The sequence below is a fragment of the Antechinus flavipes genome, chromosome X (genome assembly GCF_016432865.1).
Source record: "Antechinus flavipes isolate AdamAnt ecotype Samford, QLD, Australia chromosome X, AdamAnt_v2, whole genome shotgun sequence".
Lineage (NCBI taxonomy): Eukaryota > Metazoa > Chordata > Mammalia > Dasyuromorphia > Dasyuridae > Antechinus > Antechinus flavipes.
Window position 1 is genome coordinate 54,048,449 of NC_067404.1, and position 19,856 is coordinate 54,068,304.

General features: G+C 42.8%; 1 protein-coding gene across 1 annotated transcript; it reads left to right on the forward strand.

The window, feature by feature from the left end:
• The first annotated feature begins 19 nt into the window (after positions 1-19).
• On the forward strand, positions 20-18,176 carry UPF3B (UPF3B regulator of nonsense mediated mRNA decay). The gene is made up of 10 exons (XM_051969000.1): positions 20-406; positions 2,134-2,240; positions 2,422-2,528; positions 7,145-7,243; positions 9,262-9,372; positions 11,662-11,705; positions 12,217-12,405; positions 14,721-14,881; positions 15,280-15,589; positions 17,132-18,176. The coding sequence occupies exons 1-10, from the start codon at positions 35-37 to the stop codon at positions 17,270-17,272; spliced, it is 1,641 nt and encodes a 546-aa protein (XP_051824960.1). The 5' UTR covers positions 20-34; the 3' UTR covers positions 17,273-18,176.
• Positions 18,177-19,856: the final 1,680 nt, after the last annotated feature.

Consider the following 19,856-nt stretch of genomic DNA (forward strand, 5'->3'; position numbering starts at 1 on the left):
ACATCCTGACGCTGCCTTGGGTAGAGGCTGGGCCATGAAAGAAGATAAGGAGAAAGCGAGGCCCAAGGAGAAGCGGCCGCCCTCGTTGGCAGTCTCGTCTGCAGCAGCGACAGCAGCAGCAGCAGCAGAGACAGCGGCGGCGGCGGTCACCAAAGCAGCGGTTACCGCAGCTGCGGCGGCGGTAACTGCAGCCTCAGCCCCAGCCCCGGCCCCTGCCCCAGCTCCAACCCCGGCCCCGGCCCCAGCCCCAGCCCCAGCTCCAGCTCCAACCCCGGCCCCGGCCCCACCCCCAGCTCCAGTTCCAGCTCCCCCTGCAGCGAGCTTCGGCGGCGGCGCGGCAGCGGACTACGCTAAGACCCAGGACAGAAAGCCCGAGCGATTCAAAGACAAGGAGATGCTGAGCAAGGTGCGAGGGGCGCGTGCAGGTTCCTTCGCCCAAGGAGCCGCCCGACCTGGGGCCACGCCTGCCCCTTCCTCCCGCCCTCTCCCCCGACCCCCGAAAAGCTCCGTGCCAGCGGTCGAACGCTGGACACGAATTGTTTTGGGGGAGAAGGCAGTTGGGGGGAGGGTAAAATGGGACGGCAGAGGCGAGGAAGGGGGGAAGGAGGAAGAAGGGAGGGTGCGACTGCGGGAAAGGCGAACTTGGGGTGGTGCCCATTTGGGTGGAGAGAACAGAGGCTCAAGAGCAATAGAAAGGGGGGGCAGAAGGTCGGAGAGGGGAGCAGTGGGAGAATGGGGGGGCAGGTCGGGTGGGGGAAGGGGTCAGAGAGGAGCAGGGAGGTGGAGGGGGCGGGGACGGGGAGAGGGGGAGAAGGGTTAGAAAAAGCGGAGAGGGGAAGAAGCTCGATGAAGGCGGGTAAAGCTGAAAGGGGCGCAGGTAGGGTTGGGGGAGGGTAGAGGGGGAAGCTGAAGATTCAGAGGGCGGGGTGGAGAGGGGAAGGGTAATCGAGTGAGGAATGGAGGAGGGGGAAAGAGAGAAGGGAGATGGAGAGCGAGGACCATTCCTTTCTCCCTCCCGGGAAATACTCTTATTTCATCCACTGGGGATGGGCCCCCACCTTAGCCTGATGACTCTCTCCCCTTCAGAAAGCTGGTGTTCACATGCGCAGAGCTGGCTTTGGCTAGCTGGGTGGGGATAGTGGAGAGAGCAGGAGTAGTTTTACAAATCTCTCTGGTCTCCTTTGAGCTGCAGAGGACTTGGGGTTGAGGAATGGAGTCTTAAAAGCTTTACTGCATCCACCCAAAAGCCCCGGGTGGCGGCAAAAATATCGCGTGATATTTTTAGAGGGGAAAAATGGTGGACCTCGTGCTGGGCTTGGGCAGACCCCCTCGGCCGAAATATCTTGAAGCCTGTGTTTCTCTTCTGTAGATTGTAACCTCTGAGATCCTCAGAAGTCATTGAGTCCAGTCTCCTGGGAGGGAAGAGATGTGGCCAAGGTCACACCAGTTGAAAGTGACAGAATTGGGCCAGATCAGTGGTCTTTGTAGTTCATCCACCATAAAGCCTTATACTGCACACTGGACTAGGAATTAGGAGAACTGGATTTAATCCTTAATTAGTTGTGTCCTTAGGCCGATCACTTTTTTCTCGGAGCCTCAATCTGTTCCATTATAACACAAGGGAGTTGGATCCATGTTAATAATCCCCTTTCCAGCTCTAATGATGTATGTCTGAGTGACCTCGCCTGTAAAATAGGCATAATGGTGTTCTAATTCCCCTTCCTCACAAGCTTGTTTTGAAAAACGAGTGACAGGCATATAAAAACTTTTTGTAATCCTAAAATGCTAGCAAAAATATAAGCAGTTGACTTTCAAAATAAGGCTAACCAATAAGCAATTCTGTTCCCATGAATGCGTGATAAAAATAAAGCATCTGTACTGAGAGAAGAGATACAAAGTAGTGCAGGGGGAGGAGGAACCTTTGCTGGTATGTAATCTTAGACCTTGGTTCTCATTGTCTTAACTGTTAAAGCTACACAGAGGGAAACAAGTTAACATTTTGTAGCAGTAAGGAACCTGGTGGAGATATGCCCCCACCAAGTGAACTGGCAAGACAGAACCAGTACTGACCCTGACCATTATGGGATGGCAAACTAATGCTGTTGTTTATTCTCTTTAATTCTTGTGTCAAAGGTGATCATTCGGAGGTTGCCTCCTACTTTGACCAAGGAACAGCTTGAAGAACACCTTCAACCTCTGCCTGAACATGATTATTTTGAGTTCTTTGCAAATGACTCTAGGTAAAAATAAATCAATCAATAAAAATATTTTTGCTTGTTTTTTTAAAGCTTCATTAGCGCTTGTCTCGCTAATGCTTCTCATTATGCTTTGGGGCCTATCTCCAAACAGAATTAATATGCATGTTTGCCACTCAGCCAGGCACCTATAAGCACATTGACATTTTGTTCTTTCTCTCTGCAGTCTGTATCCTCATATGTTTTCTAGAGCATACATCAACTTTAAAAACCAAGAGGACATTGTTTTGTTCAGGGATCGATTTGATGGTTATGTTTTCGTCGACCATAAAGGTGAGTCCTGGTAACTGATGCAAAGAGGGCCTTTGTTTGATACGCCTGCTTGCTTAGAAACCTGGTGTATCCTGTGTCAGTGCTATCCCAGGCTTTTAAAGCACTTGTATGTGGTACAGTACCAATGACATTTTTACTTGGGCACTAACTTTAACACTCTTGCAAATATAAATCATGCCTTGATAGCGGAGACAGCACAGTAGGTGAAATACTAGATTTGGGTTTCAATTTTGCATCTCATACTAACTCTGTGGCCCCATTCAAGTTGTTTGAGCTCTCAAAACCAGAGACAGCTCTCTTAACACTTAACTCTAAGTTACATACAAGTTTGGCTTGTAGAATTCCTTCTAGCTAGACAGACTAAGTCACAAGTCTTGGACTTCTTTAAAACAAACAAAAAACAACTTGACATTTTTAATCATACCTAGAATTAGAACACTTTAATAGTCTTCCAGATTTCTTATTATTAGCCTCTTAGAAATCTGCCAATTCTTAACTGTTTATAAAGAACCTACTATATACTAAGTACTCTGCTAGGAAAGAGCCTGATACTTTAGAGTCAAGAAGATCTTAGCTTGATTCTAGCACTAACTCATTTTATCCCTTGGGGAAGTTATATCTCTTCTCCTGGCTCCCAAATCCTTCTAGATCTAGAACTGGAAGGAACCTCAGAGACCATTGAGCTTAGTCCCTTTATTTTTATAATCCAGCATATTATGGGGCAGTCACTAAAGATACCAGGTATCCAAGATAGGATGTCAACCCTAGGTTCTCTCATCCGTGATCCATCGCCCCTTCCATTGTGCCATGTTGTTTGTCCCTTCAGGCCCTGACAATCTAGGGTTCCCTGCTTTTTTCACAGGTTAGTAAAATGAAAGAATTTCCCATTGTTCACTGCCCATCTGATAAGAATTGTTGCCAGCTCTGGCCTGAATGATGCTTTGTTCTGAATGTTTGAATGATGTTGGCAGCTGTGTGGCTTTGTGTTCATGTAAAGGTATATAATGAATTTCGAATATTCTCTCCCAGTCCCAAGGATTCTTTGTTATTGACTCAATTGAGATCAAACTTTTTAAGCCATGGTATTCTAAGATGTTGTAAATGTCTTCCCTGATGGGACCATTTTTCCTGAAACTGGAAGAGTTCTAAGCCTAACCCCCCACCAATATACTCTAAAACACGGTAATCCACAGGTAATGCACCAATTATCACTCCGATTTTGTCTGTACAACTCTAGGTTAAAAATGAGCTGGGGGGGAGGGGGCTTTCAGGTTATCAGCAATCCTCCAACTTTAATGAGATGAAAGTCTTAAAAAAATGTTGTTTTGCTTTTTGTTTTATATCATGACATTAACATTTTAAATTGTCTTTATAAACTTAACATGAACAATATGAACGGTTCAGTTTGGGGAAAAAAAAAAAAAAACAGCAAAGAAGGGTGTATATGTCCCACTTTCATGTTCCTTAACCAACTCCCTTCCATGTGTTTTAAAGTTTTTGTTGACAACTGTTTTTCTTTTATCCTTTTTTCACCACTTTCACTGCCACTTTCCTTTTATAACAAGTGTATGGCCATATCTGAAACTGTATGCTTGCATACTCCGTCAGCTCTTTAAGAGTCTTCTGGAGACAGGACTCCGATTTTGAAAAGCGCTCTCTCCTGAATCAGTTCACTGTGCTTTGCATCAATTCATTCTATTCCTTCTGGGTTTCTTGAATCCCTTATATTCATTGTTTTGTTCCAAGAAATTCTATTACATTACATTCATAGGCTTGAATTTATCCAGCCATTCTCCTCATTCAGTTGTTACCCACCTTGTTCTTTGCTACCACAAAAAGAAGTGCTATAAATATTTTTGTGCACATGAGTCCTTTTCTTCCAATTTTGGCCCCTTTGGGTGGGTATAGGCCAAGTAGTGTTATCACTGGGTCCAAGGGCACACACAGTTTAATAACTTATCAGTAGATCCTTTTCAGAGAATGTACCAATAGCAGTTGAACCAACATTAGAGTTTCAAAGTTAATTTTTAGTTTTAATTATCATTTTTATACACGTATATAATAATGATAATTAAAATTAGATTTTAACATGAGAAAGAGCTCATCTTTTTTAATATATATTTTTTAAAAATCCAACTGGCTAATGTGGTAAGTGGTATGTTTGTCTCAGCGGAGGTGTCTGAGCAAATATGGAATGGCTCAAGAAAGGCCGTGGAAGAAGTTCCTGTAGTAAATGGAAAAAAGTCAGAAAGTCTTAGCCTTCCTCTGTCATAAGGAAAATGAATTAGAATCAGGATAGCTTTTTATCAGTTGGCTAATTTCAGTATTCTTAGAAATAATTTTGAATTTTGTTTTTGCAGAAAAAATAAAAAATGAATTGTCTCTGAATTTTTAATGATGCTGATTCAGAATCTGTCTTATTACAGTATGCAGCTAAATACAGTTGTTAGCCATTAGATAACAGGAAAAAAAAATGAATTTAAGGTCCCTCACCAAGGTTTTTGGAGGATTTCTCTTTGCTCTCTTTCTTTAATAGTTCACCATTCTGAAAAGACTACTTCCTCTTGCTGTCTCTGTTTCTTCTCCCCACAAATCATTATTAACCTCTTTATAGCCTGATAATATCTGTAGTAACCTTCTAATGGGCTTATTGTGAGGCTAATGAAATTCATGTCAAGTCATTTCAGAGGGAGAAAGCAATGTTCATATTTCAAGGTGAATCTATACAGAACATCAAGAGCTCTGGGAGAATGATTTAATCTTCTGTAAAAACCACAATTTAAAAACACACAAAAAGAACAAATCACTGATCGTTTTGAGATAGAAATTTTTGTAAACTGTTTGTTACTTTCTGTAACAGCTTACAACCTTTTAGCAGATACCTTAGGTCATGATGATGATTCATGGTCCTTTAATTTATTCTGTGCCTTTCATGGGCTCAGGGCTTTTGTTGAATAGAACTGTTGGGCACTTATCATAAATGGTCCAGAAACTGTGGTTCCATCTATGCTTGTCTCCTTCCTTCTTATCACCTGCTACTTTCTGCTCCTGCTTGTATTTTTTCCTTCTACAGAGGGTGGGTTTGGAAATCAGATAATAAAAATGGTTGGATTTGTGTGATCTTTGTGATCATATGGAAGCCATTTCTCTTAGGTTTATAGATGTAGAGCCAAGGGGAGAGGGGTCATGTGATTTAGTTTAACCCCTTCGTTTTTTCAGATGTGCAAACTGAACTCCAGGACATAATTTGTCCAAGGTCACACAGGTTGCAGAGCTGGGTGTTTGAACGCTGGTCTTAGTCCACTCTAGTGCGTTTCCCATAACAGGATGTTGTTTTTCCTTCCTCTGAAGTTTCTTGACATTTGCCTATGGTGGCAGTGATCCCATTCTATGTTGTATTATGTTAGGTGTTTACAGGTTGTATCTAATTTTATACTTTTGCCTGTAAAGTTCAGGTTTTTTTTTTAACTTCCTGCTTTTAATTTTCTGCTTTATTTCAAGTAGATGAGGAATTGTGTTTCTTTTCAATAAATCTGTGAATAGAGAACTTCCAATGAGGAAACTGCTTCTTTTTTGGCACTTATTTTGCAAGTTGTACTTTGGGGAAACTGAGACGCATGTGACTTGCCTAGGGTTATATAGCCAGTATATGTTAGAGGTAGGACTTAAGTCTGTTATTTTTATTCTTTCTTTTTCTCTCTTTTCTTCCTTCTTTCCCTCCTTCCTTCCCTCCCTTCCTCTCTGCTCAGCTGAATAGTAAAGTAGATAAAGAGTGCTGGGCCTGGAATCAGGAAGATGCATCTTCCTGAGTTCAAATTTGTCTTCAGATACCTATTAGCTGTGTGACCCTGGACAAGTCACTTCACCCTGATTATTTCAGTTTCCTCTTCTGTAAAATGAACTGGAGAAAGAAATGGCAAACCATCTAGTACCATTGCCAAGAAAACGCTAGGTGGGGCTCACAAAATTGGGACACAACTGAAACTATTGGATGACAACAACCTCCAGCCTCACATACATGGATTCCTTACATGTCATCCCCTCTAAGACTGAAGGACCCTTTTATAAGGTTTTTTTTAAGGTGATGAACTCAACCTGTAAAAGTATTTTCGTTCCTTTCTAAGTTGTCTTTTTTCCTGTTAGCTGAGCTTTCTGGGTTACAGAAAACCCAGTAACCTAGTTCATAGTATTTCTCTTGATGGTAAGAGGTGAGAACCTTCTTGGGGAAAGTAACCTAGTAGACTACAAAGAGCCTTGGATTTGTTGTCAGAAGTCTTGGTTGGTCCTTTAGACCCTTATGAGTCTGGACAAGTCACTTCCCTTCCTTGGGTCTGGGGACATGGGGGTGGGTGGGCAGAGTAAGTGGGTGGACACCTTTCAGGTGTGAGCCCAAGATCATCTGGCATGATTTTAAATTATTGCCTTTATAAAAGCATGTGTTCTTGCCAAGTGACCATCTTTTAGCCTGTTTGTTCATGTGTAAAACCCAGGCTGAAACCTGGGTAAAACCACCTACCTCTTGTTTTTGTAGCAGCACGTGGAGAACCCACGAGAACCATAAAAATATATATGAACAATTTTTTTGGGGGGGGTTATTGTGTTATTTTTCCAAACAGGTCAGGAGTATCCTGCCATAGTGGAATTCGCTCCTTTCCAAAAATCAGCAAAAAAGAAGAACAAGAAGAAAGATGCCAAAAGTGGGACTATTGAGGATGGTACGATACCACTGTGGTGGTATATGGGGCCAGAGTTGAGGGGGGGAGGGAAGGGAGAACTTGCTTTTTAAAAAAAAATTTATTTTTGCAAGAGGTGAAGTTGATCAGATATAATTCCACAGTGGGGACTAGAATGTTAAGTTGTTAATCTTTAGAAGGAAGTTGGAAATCCGATAAACAATGCTGCTTTTCTCTAGCTAACTGAATTTTATTTATAGTTTCAGGGAAACAGTGTAGTCAGTAAAAACAGTATTTCTGTTGCTACTTTTGACGGTAGTGATGAGGACCTTTGTTTACCAGATGAAGATACCCTCAAATACACCAAAAGAGATGCTACTGTTTGACCTAGAGCCTCAGTTTCCTCTTCTCTAAAATGAGGGGCTTGGACTGGTTGGCCTCTGAGGTTGCTACAGACCATGTTAACAGAAATGGCTTTGGTTTCCATTTCTGCCATCTTCGCAAATACAAAATCTAGACAAGGTTGGTCACTCCGGTCTGGAGGATGAGCACCTCATCAAGTTGTAGTCTTTCTTTTGATTTTTTTTTAGCATGACTTGGGATTAATGTTTAATTGGTCACTATATTCTAAATTTAGAACATTCATTTACACGTATGTCGATAGTGGTCTGACCCCATCAGCTCAAATCCATAGACAGGCAATAGTTGGTGACCGTAGCTCCTGATCTTCGGCCAAACTCTGAAATGAAAAGATGCCCCCGACAGCAGCTCCTCCCCAAGCTTTTCAAAATCGAGGGACTTGTTTTGCTCCCCAGTAGTAGACCTAGCTCTTGTGTTCACCTGAGCTTTTTACAAAGGCACCCAAAGCAAGCATAGCTTGTATTTTATAAGAAAGTGCAGTGTAAACCTGATAACACATTGCTTATTATATTATGAATTGAGATCATCAGCCTTTGGATCAGGTCACATCAATTCTACCTTGCATTCCAAATGGTTTTTTTATTTGAAAAACAAGGGTTGTAATAATGACTAGCATTTTTATGATGCTTTAAGATTGCAGAGTACCATGATGTTCTTTCCTTTGTCCCTTACAATAGCCTGGGGGGAAGGGGCTGTTATTACTACTCATTTTACTGAGAGCTGAGAGCTTGGGTCATTTGCTCAGGATCACACAACTGAGATGTTGGAGTCTGGATTTGAACTCTGATCTTCCTGATACCAAGTCCTGCACTCTTAACTACTTTGTCAGCTGACTTTGAGCAAGCCACTCAACCTTTGTGGACCTCAGTTTCCTCCTCTGTTAAATGGGGATAAAATGGGGAGAGGTGTGTGTTAGATAATTCTCTCCAGCTCAGAGTCTTGTGAAACACATGCCCTTTGTCACCAAAAATGCCATGTTCCAGAACTGACCTTAGATCTCCTTGAGGTGGTATGAGCTGCATCTTCACAGTTCCAATATAAGTGTATTTCATGTTTTCCTGAAGAATTCTACAAAAACAAATGTAGAGTAAAATCTAGGTACCTTAGAGAAGCTTCCTATTTAATGGACTCATGTTTGGAGAGAGCAGTTATTGACCCAAATTTTATTTGTGTAAATTCTGATTTTCATATTGAATTTATTTCAATCAACAGACATTTATTAAATGTCTACTGTGGACCAAGACTTAGGACAAGTCCTAGGAATGTGAAAAGAGACCTAGAATAGTCCCTCCCCTTCAGGAGCTTAAATCTAATATTTAAAGAGAGGTTTGCAGGAAAAAGTATCCTATTAATTCTGTTGTCTGCAGATACTATCACAGTGAAGCCTCTTGTCAGTGTGAGGTTGACTAGTGTTGCAGCTTTTAAAAAGGGGGGGTGTTGGGATGGAGCAAGTTCTCCCCACACATGTTTTCGTATCAAAGAGCCAAAGCAATAAAATCTCAAGTACTCTTTTCTTTGTCCTCTTTTGGGAAACCCAAAGTGGAGTTTGCAAAAAAGTAGTGAGGGAATCCTTCTGACAGACTTGTATGCAGTCTGACACCAAAAGGCTGCCATATTTACTTCCTCAATTCCATATTTAGACCCTGAGTACAAGAAGTTTTTGGAGAGTTATTGTGCAGAGGAAGAGAAACTGACGTCTACCCCGGAGACTCTGTTAGAAGAAATAGAAGCAAGAAATAAAGAGCTGATAGGTAAGGGAGAAGGGAGGGCAGAGAGAACACCTTTCAGGTAATGTGTGCTCCCTTAAAGGGTCGTGAGTTTTATTAAATTTTACGATATCGTTTATTATGAACACGTTGCTATTCTGTAAATAATTGGTAAGTGCCAATCTTGGGAGTGTATTAATGGGGAGTGTTATTGATGTTTTGGGTTTTTCAGTCAGTAACTTTTGGATAAGAGTTAAATAAAGCACATTTGATAGCATACATGGCATTATATGCCTATAATCATCCACCTTCCTGCCTAAAGTCTCTTCTCTTGGGACTAAGGTTCAGTCTCCCAGTCACCCAAAGTCTGTTCACATGATTGGGGTCATTGTCTTACCTTGTTCTCTCTTCGCTCTTCCTTGGTTCATACAAGCCTTCCCATGTTTCTCTGTATTCCTATGTTTGTTATTTCTTTTAGTGGAATAACATTCCATTGTATTCATAGATCCCACTTTGTTCAGCCGGTTCTCAGCTGTTCTCCAATCAATGGGCACCTACTTTGTTTCCAGTTTTTTGCTGTGGCAAAAAGAGCTGCTATGAAAACCTTTGTATATTGTGGGGCCTTTCTATTTTTTTTTAAATCTTCTGGGGGGTATAGAGGTTTAAGGATTGTAAATTTTAGGACCTTTGAAAAACTTCTGGTAAGTTTTTGAAGATGTTTTGGTGTTTTCTTCTACTTAGAAATGAGTAATTCTAGCTAAAATATTATCCATAAGCCTCCGTGCCAGATCCTGTTCTCTTCTCCCTATATACTGTTGACCTTGGCGAGCCTGTGTGCTTCCACGACGAGTTCAGTGATAATCTGTGCAGATGGTTCCTGGTTCCCTTTGTCCAGACCTGTCTTCTCCCCTAGAGGCCAATCCGGCATTACCAACTTACCCACTGAACATTTCAAACTGGAGGGTTCCATGGTATCTCATATTCAACATAAATAAATCTAATGCTGTTGTAGGACTGACGTTCTTCTGGTTACCCAGGTTCACAGTGTGTCATCCGGGATGTCGCCCTTCCTTACCTCCCATCCAATCAGTTGCCAAATTTTATTTGTTTGTTTTTTCCTACCTCCCTCACATATCTCTAATCTGTCCTTCTCACCACTCCCATAGCCACCGGCCTAGTTGAGGGCCTCATCCCTTCTCACCTAGGCTTATTGCAGTAGCTTCCTATTTGACTTGCTTTTAAGTCTCCTTCAAGTCCAATCCCCTTCTCAGCTTCCAGAATGATTTTCCTTAAAGCCAGGTCTGAGCATACCATTTCCCAACTCGGTGAACTCCAGTGGCTCCCTTTGATCTTTAAGCCAGAATCCAAACTCATCTGCTTGGCTTCTAAAGCCTATTGAAATCAGGTTCCTACCCTTCTTTTCCAGCCTAGTACGCTTGACTCTTGAACTTTGCATTATGGCCATGCTAGCCTTTTCTCTGTTCCTCACATATGGCACTTCATCTCCCATCTCCACACCTTTGCATTAGCTCTGCCCTATTCCTGAAATGAAATCCTTCACGTTGTTTGGCCTGTCTACTTTTCTAATAAACTCAACACAAGGCTTCTCTACACAGCCTTCTCTGGTTCTTCATCCCTGTCTTTTCTCTCCCCCCCCCCACCAAAAAAAAAATGATCACCTTGTATTTATTCTGGATCTGCTTATACCTGCTGGTTTTCCCTCTCCTTTTGTTCTCCGCGCCCCCCCCCCCCCCGCCCATGCCCCCCATTCCCTTCCACAATCAGCATTGAGTTGTTGAGAACAAAGGCTGTCTTTTGCTTTTCTTTGTATGTCTGCCATTTAACACAAGGCCTGGCACTTAAGCATTTGATAAACGTTTGCTAGTTGGTTGATGGGGGAAATAAAAGCCTTATAATGAATTGTTTCTTTTTCTTTGGCCTTGTCATAAAACCAAAAAAAAAAAATGTTTTCCTTAAAAGTCCAGGTATAACTGAATTCTTTCTTAAAGGTCGACTAGCTTCATTCATGTTATATAGTTGTTGCTGAAAAGGGGGAATTCGCTCCAGGATGATGTCCCTGACCTTAAATAAATAGCGCATCCCCTTTTGAAAGCCCAGAACCAAGATCCTCTGTAAGAGCTCTCAATGAGCTACAAGGCATTGGACAAACGTAGGGATGATTTTTGCTACTATCGGTTTGAAACACAAAACTTTCTTCTGATGTGTTAGACATTTTCCTTTAAAGTCCATAATTTTCCTGGCCCTGGAGGTCAGAAGAAAGTTCTTTCTAGGTGTGTAATTGACACTGGATTTTCCCCCCTTATATTTATGTAGCCAAGAAGACAACTCCCCTTTTGAACTTCTTGAAAAATAAACAGGTAAGAAATAATGTAGGTTCTCTTAATAAAACTGATCAGTTTTTTACACCGGACCAGAAAGTGGCTGGCGGGGAGGAAGGGGGAGGGTGGCCTTCCAAGCATGTGTGTGTGGTTGTTCCCAGCCACTTGGGCCCTTGAATAGGGAGTCTAATCTCACTGTTTTTTAGACTTGGCCCTTCTGCCTGACTGTGATAGTGAAGATACCAGGGAGCTCAAATGGACATAAAGTGCTTTGTAAACTTTAAAGCACCATTTAAATGTAAACTGCTTTTTTTGCATGGTGGTAATTAACTATCTTGTTGACTGGATGCCCTTTGTTTTTTTTGGAAGCCACCGGTAAGGCATTTAAGTGTCAAATTTTGCCTAGCTGGGCATCTCTCCTTCCTGGAGGAACGCAGGGTTGGATTCTGTGGACAGGACAGAGAAGGGAGGTTGTCTTTGCTAGATGCAGGGGTACCCGGTATGCTTCGTGGCCATCTTCTTTAAAAAGCTTTGACTCCTCTGTTTGTAGAGGATGAGAGAAGAGAAGAGAGAAGAGAGGCGACGGAGAGAGATCGAGAGAAAAAGGCAAAGAGAAGAAGAAAGGAGAAAATGGAAGGAAGAAGAGAGAAGAAAAAGAAAGGATACAGAGAAAATCAAGAAGATTGAGAGAGGTCCCGAAAAAGAGAGGGATAGATCAAAGGATGAACCAAAGATTAAGGTATGAAATCCATGTTGCAGAAAAGTCGCATGGAACACCTTCCCGAAACATGTATGGAGTGTCCGTGTATTGAGTGTCGGTGTAGCTGAAATAAAGTTTCTTGTGGCAAACCAATAAAGCAACCTTTTTTCCTCCAACACTATCATTTTATTCTGAGAAGTGGGAAGCCCTTGAGATCATTAAGCAGCACCTCTTATACCATTTAATTTGTCATTACAAATTTTGTCCTTTCTTTGATCCATTTTTGCCAGTTAACATGCTCCATTATTAGATTTCTACTTGTTTCATTTTCCTAGGAAATAAGTCCTTTGGGTGGCTGGGGGTGGGGTGAGGTGGGGTGCGGTGCGGTAGAACTTAATCCACATTTTCCTTCACACTGACACTCAATCAGGTTGGCTTGTCTGTGTGTTTTCCCACTGTCTTAGGGTACACAGGTTAGAAACTGCAAATCACCAGAATGCCAGTGCCCTGCACAGTGGAATCCAGTTTAGTACTTTGTCATAAGACCAGATCTTACAAAGTGATTGGGGTGCTAGGGTTAGCAGTGAAAACACCTAGTAGTCCTGCGAGCAGGGCTCAGTGCCAAACCACAGGCCCACTGACTTCTCTTTGCTGCATTTCCATAGCTCATGGAGGAAGAAGAGCTGATTTGAGTCCCTCTCCCTCTCCCTCTTCCCTCTGCCTCCACTGTCTGCAGGTTAGGGCCTAGGGGTGTTTGGGCCTGCATGGCATTCTGCTCCCTCTTGTCAATGTTTCCCCATTGTGCACAGGACTCGACAGCCAGTGAGCAGCTCCCAGTCACATAGACTTCAAATGTCTCTTCAAGGAAAGAACTAGAGCTAGGCCCTGCTAGCTGCCCCTCCGGATTAGGGTTTGGGGAAGCTTTTGCTCTGCCACGTTTCATGGAATATTTGTTCCCTGACACTGGGGGAAAGGGGGGAAATTCACCCCAAAGTGGGAATTGATCCTTCCTCTTCTACTCACAATGGGAGATCTGGTATTAATGTTATTCCCGTTACCCCCACACATTTGCTTCTCTTGGTGCTTAAGTCTCCTTAGTAAGCCCCCAGTTTGTTCACAAAGGATGAGAGATATCCTTGGGCTCTCTCTCTGTCTCTCTCTCTCTCTGTGTCTCTGTCTCTCTGCCTGCCACCTTAGCTGTGACTTGTCCTTTCCCCACCTCTTTCCAACGAGGCAGCTACCCATAAGCAGGAGACCCATTTATTTGCATTTCTATTAGAATACTGAGTATTCTGGCTTCTAATGTGCAGTCAACTCCTCTCCACAGAAGATGCCTATTGGAGAGCGAAGAAGAACATACGCTATGGACCAGCAGTGTGATACCCACCTAGGATGATGCTTTGCCTGTCATGCTGTTCAGATTGGACTTGAGCCCTTTGCAAGGGACTCGTTTGTTTCTGCTTAATTAGCTCCTGCTTCAGTGTGTGCTGTGCTATTATGCCCTTCGCTCAGTGACGTAGCGCTGCATGAAGCCTTTGTCCTAAGACTTGGAATTATGTTTTCGATAAGAATATATCTTGATACTATCCATCATTTAGGGTTCTTTAGTGACAATTGGGGGCAGAGAAGGGGTTTTGTTTGAACACTAAGAGTCTTAGAGCTCACACCTGCCTGTGTGTTAGTCAGTTCTCTTTTAATAAGTCAACATTAAGTATCCCACTCCACCTCAGCAGAGATGGAACGGCAGTCTGTCCCCCTTGTACCATATGAGGCGTTTGGCTTTATTAACCAGCTGCTGGGTGGTTCTTAACCATTCAACCGGGTACCATCACAACAAAAAGCCTCAAATGAGGTAGATCTGTCCTTCGGTGACAGAGGTATTTGTCACTCGGAGCATTAACCTGAACCAAACCCCGGCAGCACCCACTCACTGTGTGCTGTGTTTAGTTCATGCTGTGTTCTGCCAAAAGCATCACCAACCACAATGGCCACGCTCCTTTGCTATGGACGACGTGCTAGGAATTGTGCGTTGGTCTTTCTAAAACTGAAGAGTGGGATCCTCTCACTACACAGTGAGCGAGCTGCCCAATTTCAGTGAGTGGGTGATGTGGACGCTGGTCTCGCCTCTTTAATAAGTCACCTTTCCCTGTACAGTATCTGTTAACCCGAGAACTGGAGTGCACCTTGCTCCATTTTCAGAGTGGGGAGCCAAATGAGAGTCACTGTGAGTGGCTTAAGGCTTAGATGGGCCAGAGTGTATTTTTCTTTAGGTATTTAAAATTTAAAGGGGGAAAAAAAGGGAACACTCTCCTTCTTTACCCCTCAAAATGAAAATAAACTTGTTCTTTTTCAAGCTGCTCAAGAAGCCAGAAAGAGGAGATGAAAAAGAATTGGAAAAAAGGGAAAAATCCAAGAGATTGGACAAAGAGAATCTGAATGAGGAAAAAACCAATGGGCAGAGTAGTGCGGCCGCCAAGCGTTCTGATGGGGAGTCGAAAGAAGAGAAAGCCAAGAAGTTAGTATTCTAGGGCTCACCAGCATGTCTCCTTTAGGCTTGTCTCTGCAGCGTTGAACTGAATTCTCCAAACAGTTAAGTGGCTCCTATATGCAGGGGTGCTATTGGCATTGGTTGCTCTGTCCTGGCTTTGCCGCTGAATGAAGATCAGCTACTGTTTCTGATCAGATGGTGGGGAGGAGGGTCCAAAATGCTCCTTGTCGTGCGTCTCTGGGCAGCTTTCCAGAGGAGCTTGAACAAACGGAGGGTTACACGATGTGACCGGTTACAGCACGCTCTTAGGGCCTTTTTTTTTCTAGGTAGCTTCATTTCGATAGCCACGTCGAAAGCACAGTCTGTCTTTCCCTTGTGGTGCCTAGAACACTGAGGGTTCATTCTCAGATTTGTTTTCCATGCAGATCTGAAGATGAGGGTGGCAAAGACCACAGGGAGAGGGACAAGGACTATGAAAGAGACAAGGAGCGAGAGAGGCAGCAGCGAGAGAAGGAGAAACTGAGGCGGCAGGAAGAAGACAAAAGGAGACAAAAGGAACGCTTTGAGAAGGAGAAGACCTTTAGAAGAAAAGAAGAAGAAATGAAAAAGGAAAGAGATCTACTTAGGGACAAAGGAAAGAGGAGTGATGGTACAGATTTAATAGGCAACTCAGACAGGATGACCAAAGAGGACAGAAAAGAAGATGCAGCGAAAAGAGATCGCATAAGAAACAAGGTGCTATTTTTCTTTAAATTTCTTTATTTTCATAAGGTGGTTTGGTGGTTTTAAAAAAAAACATACACTAGACATTAGAAAATTAGCTTGTCACTTGTTCTCTTGAGACCCGAGTTTCTCCATGGTCACTTTGTAAACAGCTTATCCACAGCCTGCATTGACAAGGAAAGCTAAGTTAGGTTGGTGAAATCTAAAATGGGAAGAGCCTTCTTGGGATTGAAATTTCCCTAGAAATTAAACAAAGCTACTAAAAAACCTTGGATACTGAGATTTCAGGTGGATGGTTTTTAGAGCAAAATTTTATCTTCTAGCACAAACTCCTTGAAACATTAACAGGGCGCTCATCTGGCCACCTCCTTTTGAAGTACTGCTGGAATGTGCCAAAGGAGTGATGCTGCCTGTGCTAACTTTGATTCTATCACTCAGAGAGGGGTTACAAGAACTGGCTTTTGGAGCTGTCCAGTGGAAAAGGGTTCCTGGAGGGGGACTTAGTATGAGAGCTGTTGTCAGGTATTTGAAGGGTTGCTGTATGGCCTCAGAGAACTGGAGGAGGAGTGTTAGTGGGGGTGGAGCCAGGTCAATTTTGCCTCGGTGTCAGGGGAAAAAAATCCTAATGGTGAGAGCTGTGGAAGGGGCTACTTTGGAAAGTAGTGAGTGTCTTGTCACTGGTGATTTTAAAGTAGAGATAGATTGCTTTCTTGTTAAAGATAGTGTAGGAGTTCTTTCTCAGGTAAGATTAAGCTAGATGGCCTCGGCGGGGCCCCCTAGCAACTCTCAGATTATATACTTGAATTAAATTTCTGATGATCAAATTAAGTCACGAAGCAAACATATTGTACCAAATGGCTTTATCGAATCTTGAGTTCCAACATGCGGCGGGCACAGAGCCTCTCATCTAGTTGTTACTTTGTTGACCTCTGGTCTTGCGAGTTGTGTTTTAACAGGGTTATTTACAGGAAAATGAGATCTTGACGTCAGGCTAGGTCAGTGCTAGGCAGAGTTCCCCTGTTTGGTTTTTCTAATTCTTAAAAATGAGCTCTTGGAAGGGTCATATGCATTGAAAGAAATTTTTGATTTTGTCTTTTCCTCTTCTAAAACTGCCTGCTAAAAGATTGTGGATTGTTTTGTTTTTGTTTTTGTTTTTGTTTTTAATTCTAGCTGGAATGAGGTAGGTGATGGGGGTAGTTCCCAAACTGAATATTTTAGATTGGTTGACTTCATTTTCAAATGGTCCTGAAATTTGGACAGATGATCTGGAACTTGTACGTGTGTGCATGTGTCTTGGGTAGCTAGGGATGCACTGTAGTGCTTGGGGAAATGATCTCTCATTTTGAATTTTGCAAACAGAATCCTAGTCGAGGTTGACTATTGGACCATGCACTCCAATTTGGGCTTCTGGGAAGTCTGCAGTCCGGCGCCACTGAAGTTTTACTACCACTGACAACTATATGGTGCTTAGGACGTTCAAAATGCTACGACAAGGGCCAGAAGCAACTTGCAGGTCAAGTGCAGCCCACTAATGCGTCTCACACTTCTCTTTAGGACCGCCCAGCAATGCAACTCTACCAGCCAGGTGCCCGGAGCCGGAACCGCCTGGGACCCTATGAAGACAGCCCTTTGAAATCTGCAGAGCCAGCTCCAGATAAAAAGCAAGAGAATGAGAGTAGGAAAGAAGAGGAATGATGGGCCCAGATAGTTCACTGTTCTGACTGTGCCAAAGAGCAGGAATCAAGCAGTCTAGCAGTGCCTTCAAAAAAGAAGGAATAGAGAGAGTATCTCAGAGGGTCCAGGTGCTGGTGGGCTACCTTTCAGATGAGCATTGGGGGGGGGGGCAAACGCGGAAATCTTTGTTCAAGAGGCTAAATTTGAGGCGATTCTTATCTATGCAGCTATTGGAATTTTTTTTTTTAGGGTTTTCAGATAACAGTGAGGAAAATGATTTGAGGTTTACTTGATTTGAGGTTTGCTAGAATATGGAAATGTCTTCTGTGGCCTTAATTACATGTGCTAAAGTTGGAAGGCTGTAGCTGAGATTGAAAGGTTTTGGTCAGCAAAACCAAAAATGCATTCATTTGAGGTAGACTGAGCCACCTGTGAAGGAAGGCTGGCTTCACCTTAAGTCGTACCGTATCACCGTGTCATTGGAATTAATTACCAGATAGGAATTGACTAGAAACGAAAAGCATCCTACTACTTTAGGCGAGACAAAGATATCAGACTACTTTCGAATAACAAACGTTTTAGGTGACCTGCCGACCATGGGCAAATAATGTCTATATCCTCCGTACGCCAACACTGGCTTTTTTTTGAATAGAAGTTAGCATCTGAGAATAGTTCAAGCATTTCTTCTTGTTTGGACCTTTTTGTTTTTGTTTTTGTTTTTAGAACAGAATTATCCAAAATTCAGCCCTCTAGAATTTGTCATCTCCATCATTGCTTCATCTTATCCTTTATGGCATGAATTCATTTCCTGTCCCAGGCACAATGGTCACTACCACTTATGGTCACCTTTTATCATAGGAGATTTCAGTTTTCACTATTTTGTACCGATATCAATAAAGTTCTGAGCAAACAGCAAACTCTAAAAGCTGTTTTGAAGTACATTTACAAAGTTTAAAATAGTTTTTTAGTTGTAATTCAATTTTTTTAAAAAAGCATTTAGTTACCCTACTTTGTGTGCCAGAACTTAGGAAAGATACAGCGGGGAGGAGGCCCTTCCCTGGAGGAAGTCTACAATCTAGGGGGGGGAAATGTTCCTCTCATTCTAATTTGTATTATTAATGTATAAAAAGAATCCAAAGCACTAGATCTCTCTAAGATCTTATTAGAGGGGTGACATAGCCTTAGTGATAGAGAGCTAGCCTAAGATAACTTAAAGCTATAAATTGAAGACAAGTTACTGACCTAGAAAGGTAGAGGGAGTTTCCTCACCTGGGAATTCCCAATAGCTTTGAAACCTTAGATCCCAATTCCTATGAGTCCTGGGCTCCACTTTGGATTGGATGAGGGATAGGCCACTGTTAAACATGCAAAGTACCTGTTATGAATCAGGCTTTCTGGTAGGTCCTGGGGAGGCAAAGAGAAAATAAAAGATAGGCCCCGAATTCATAGTCAGATAGAGACTGAAATGAAAAAAACTAGGTACAAACAAGATCTGTGTAGGAGCAATTGGAAATAATCTACAGAGGGAAGGCTCTACGGTTAAGAGGGATTAAGAAAGCCTTCCTTTAGAAGAAGGGAATTTAGGTGGGACTTGAAGTCAGAAAACATAGATGAGAAGGGGGAAGAGTATTTTAGGCATGGGGGACAGCCAATGAAAATGGCTGCAGTCTTGTGCTAGGAGACCTACATCACTGGATCCCAGTATGTGCGTGTGTAGGAGGGGATGTATAAGATGTAAGAAGATTGGAAACGGTCGTGGGGGGAAGCGAGGTGGCAGATTATGAAGGATTTTGAAGTGCCACAGGATTTTAATGTTTGATCCTGGAGGTGAGAGGAAGCTTGTCGAGAGGGTATGTGGGTAACATGTGACTTGGTCAGACCTATACTTTAAGATGATCACTGGTCACCAAGTGGAAGATGGATTGGAGTGAGAAGACTGGTAGTGGGCAGACTGACCAGCTGGATTGAAGTGACAAGGGCCAGGATGGTGGCAGTTTCAGAGAAGGAAGAGGGAGTGTGGGAGAGAAGTCGTGACAGTAGAAATGACAAGACTTGACAGCATATTGGATGTAGGGGGAGGTGAGAAAGCTCCCTCGGAGTTGAAAATAACACCTAGATTTTGAGCCTGGTAGATCAGGAGGATGGTAGTATCCTCAGCTATAACAGGGAAATTTGGAAGAAGGAGAAGGTTTTGGGGGAAAATTAAAGTAAGTTCCGTTTTAGACATGTTAAGTTTAAAATGTCTATGGCATAGCAAGTCGGAGATGTCCAAGAGGCAGTTGGAGGTGTGAGACTACCAGGAGTCAGCAGAGAGGTTAGGGATGTTTATAGAGATTTGGAGATTGTTAGCTTAGAGATAATTGAATCCATTGGAGCTCATGTGATCTACCAAGTGAAATAATCTGTAAGGAAAAGCGAAGAGAGCTCAGGATAGAGCCCTGTGGGATATTCATGACCTGGATGAAGATCCAACAAAACCAAAAAGGAACTGGTGGGTAGGAGGAAAGCCAGGGAAGATGGGTATCCCCAAAATCTAGAGAGAAGAGAATTTTTCAGGAGGAGAAGTTTACCAACTGCCAAAGTCTGCAGAGAGATTAAGGAGGCT

What these genes read in the sequence shown, in the direction of transcription:
- UPF3B (XM_051969000.1), top strand. Translation starts at nt 35, where the DNA reads ATGAAAGAAGATAAGGAGAAAGCGAGGCCCAAGGAGAAGCGGCCGCCC. An exon ending in TTCTTTGCAAATGACTCTAG is followed by an intron (nt 2,241 to 2,421) that starts GTAAAAATAAAT and finishes TTCTCTCTGCAG; the next exon opens with TCTGTATCCTCATATGTTTT. An exon ending in AAGTGGGACTATTGAGGATG is followed by an intron (nt 7,244 to 9,261) that starts GTACGATACCAC and finishes TTCCATATTTAG; the next exon opens with ACCCTGAGTACAAGAAGTTT.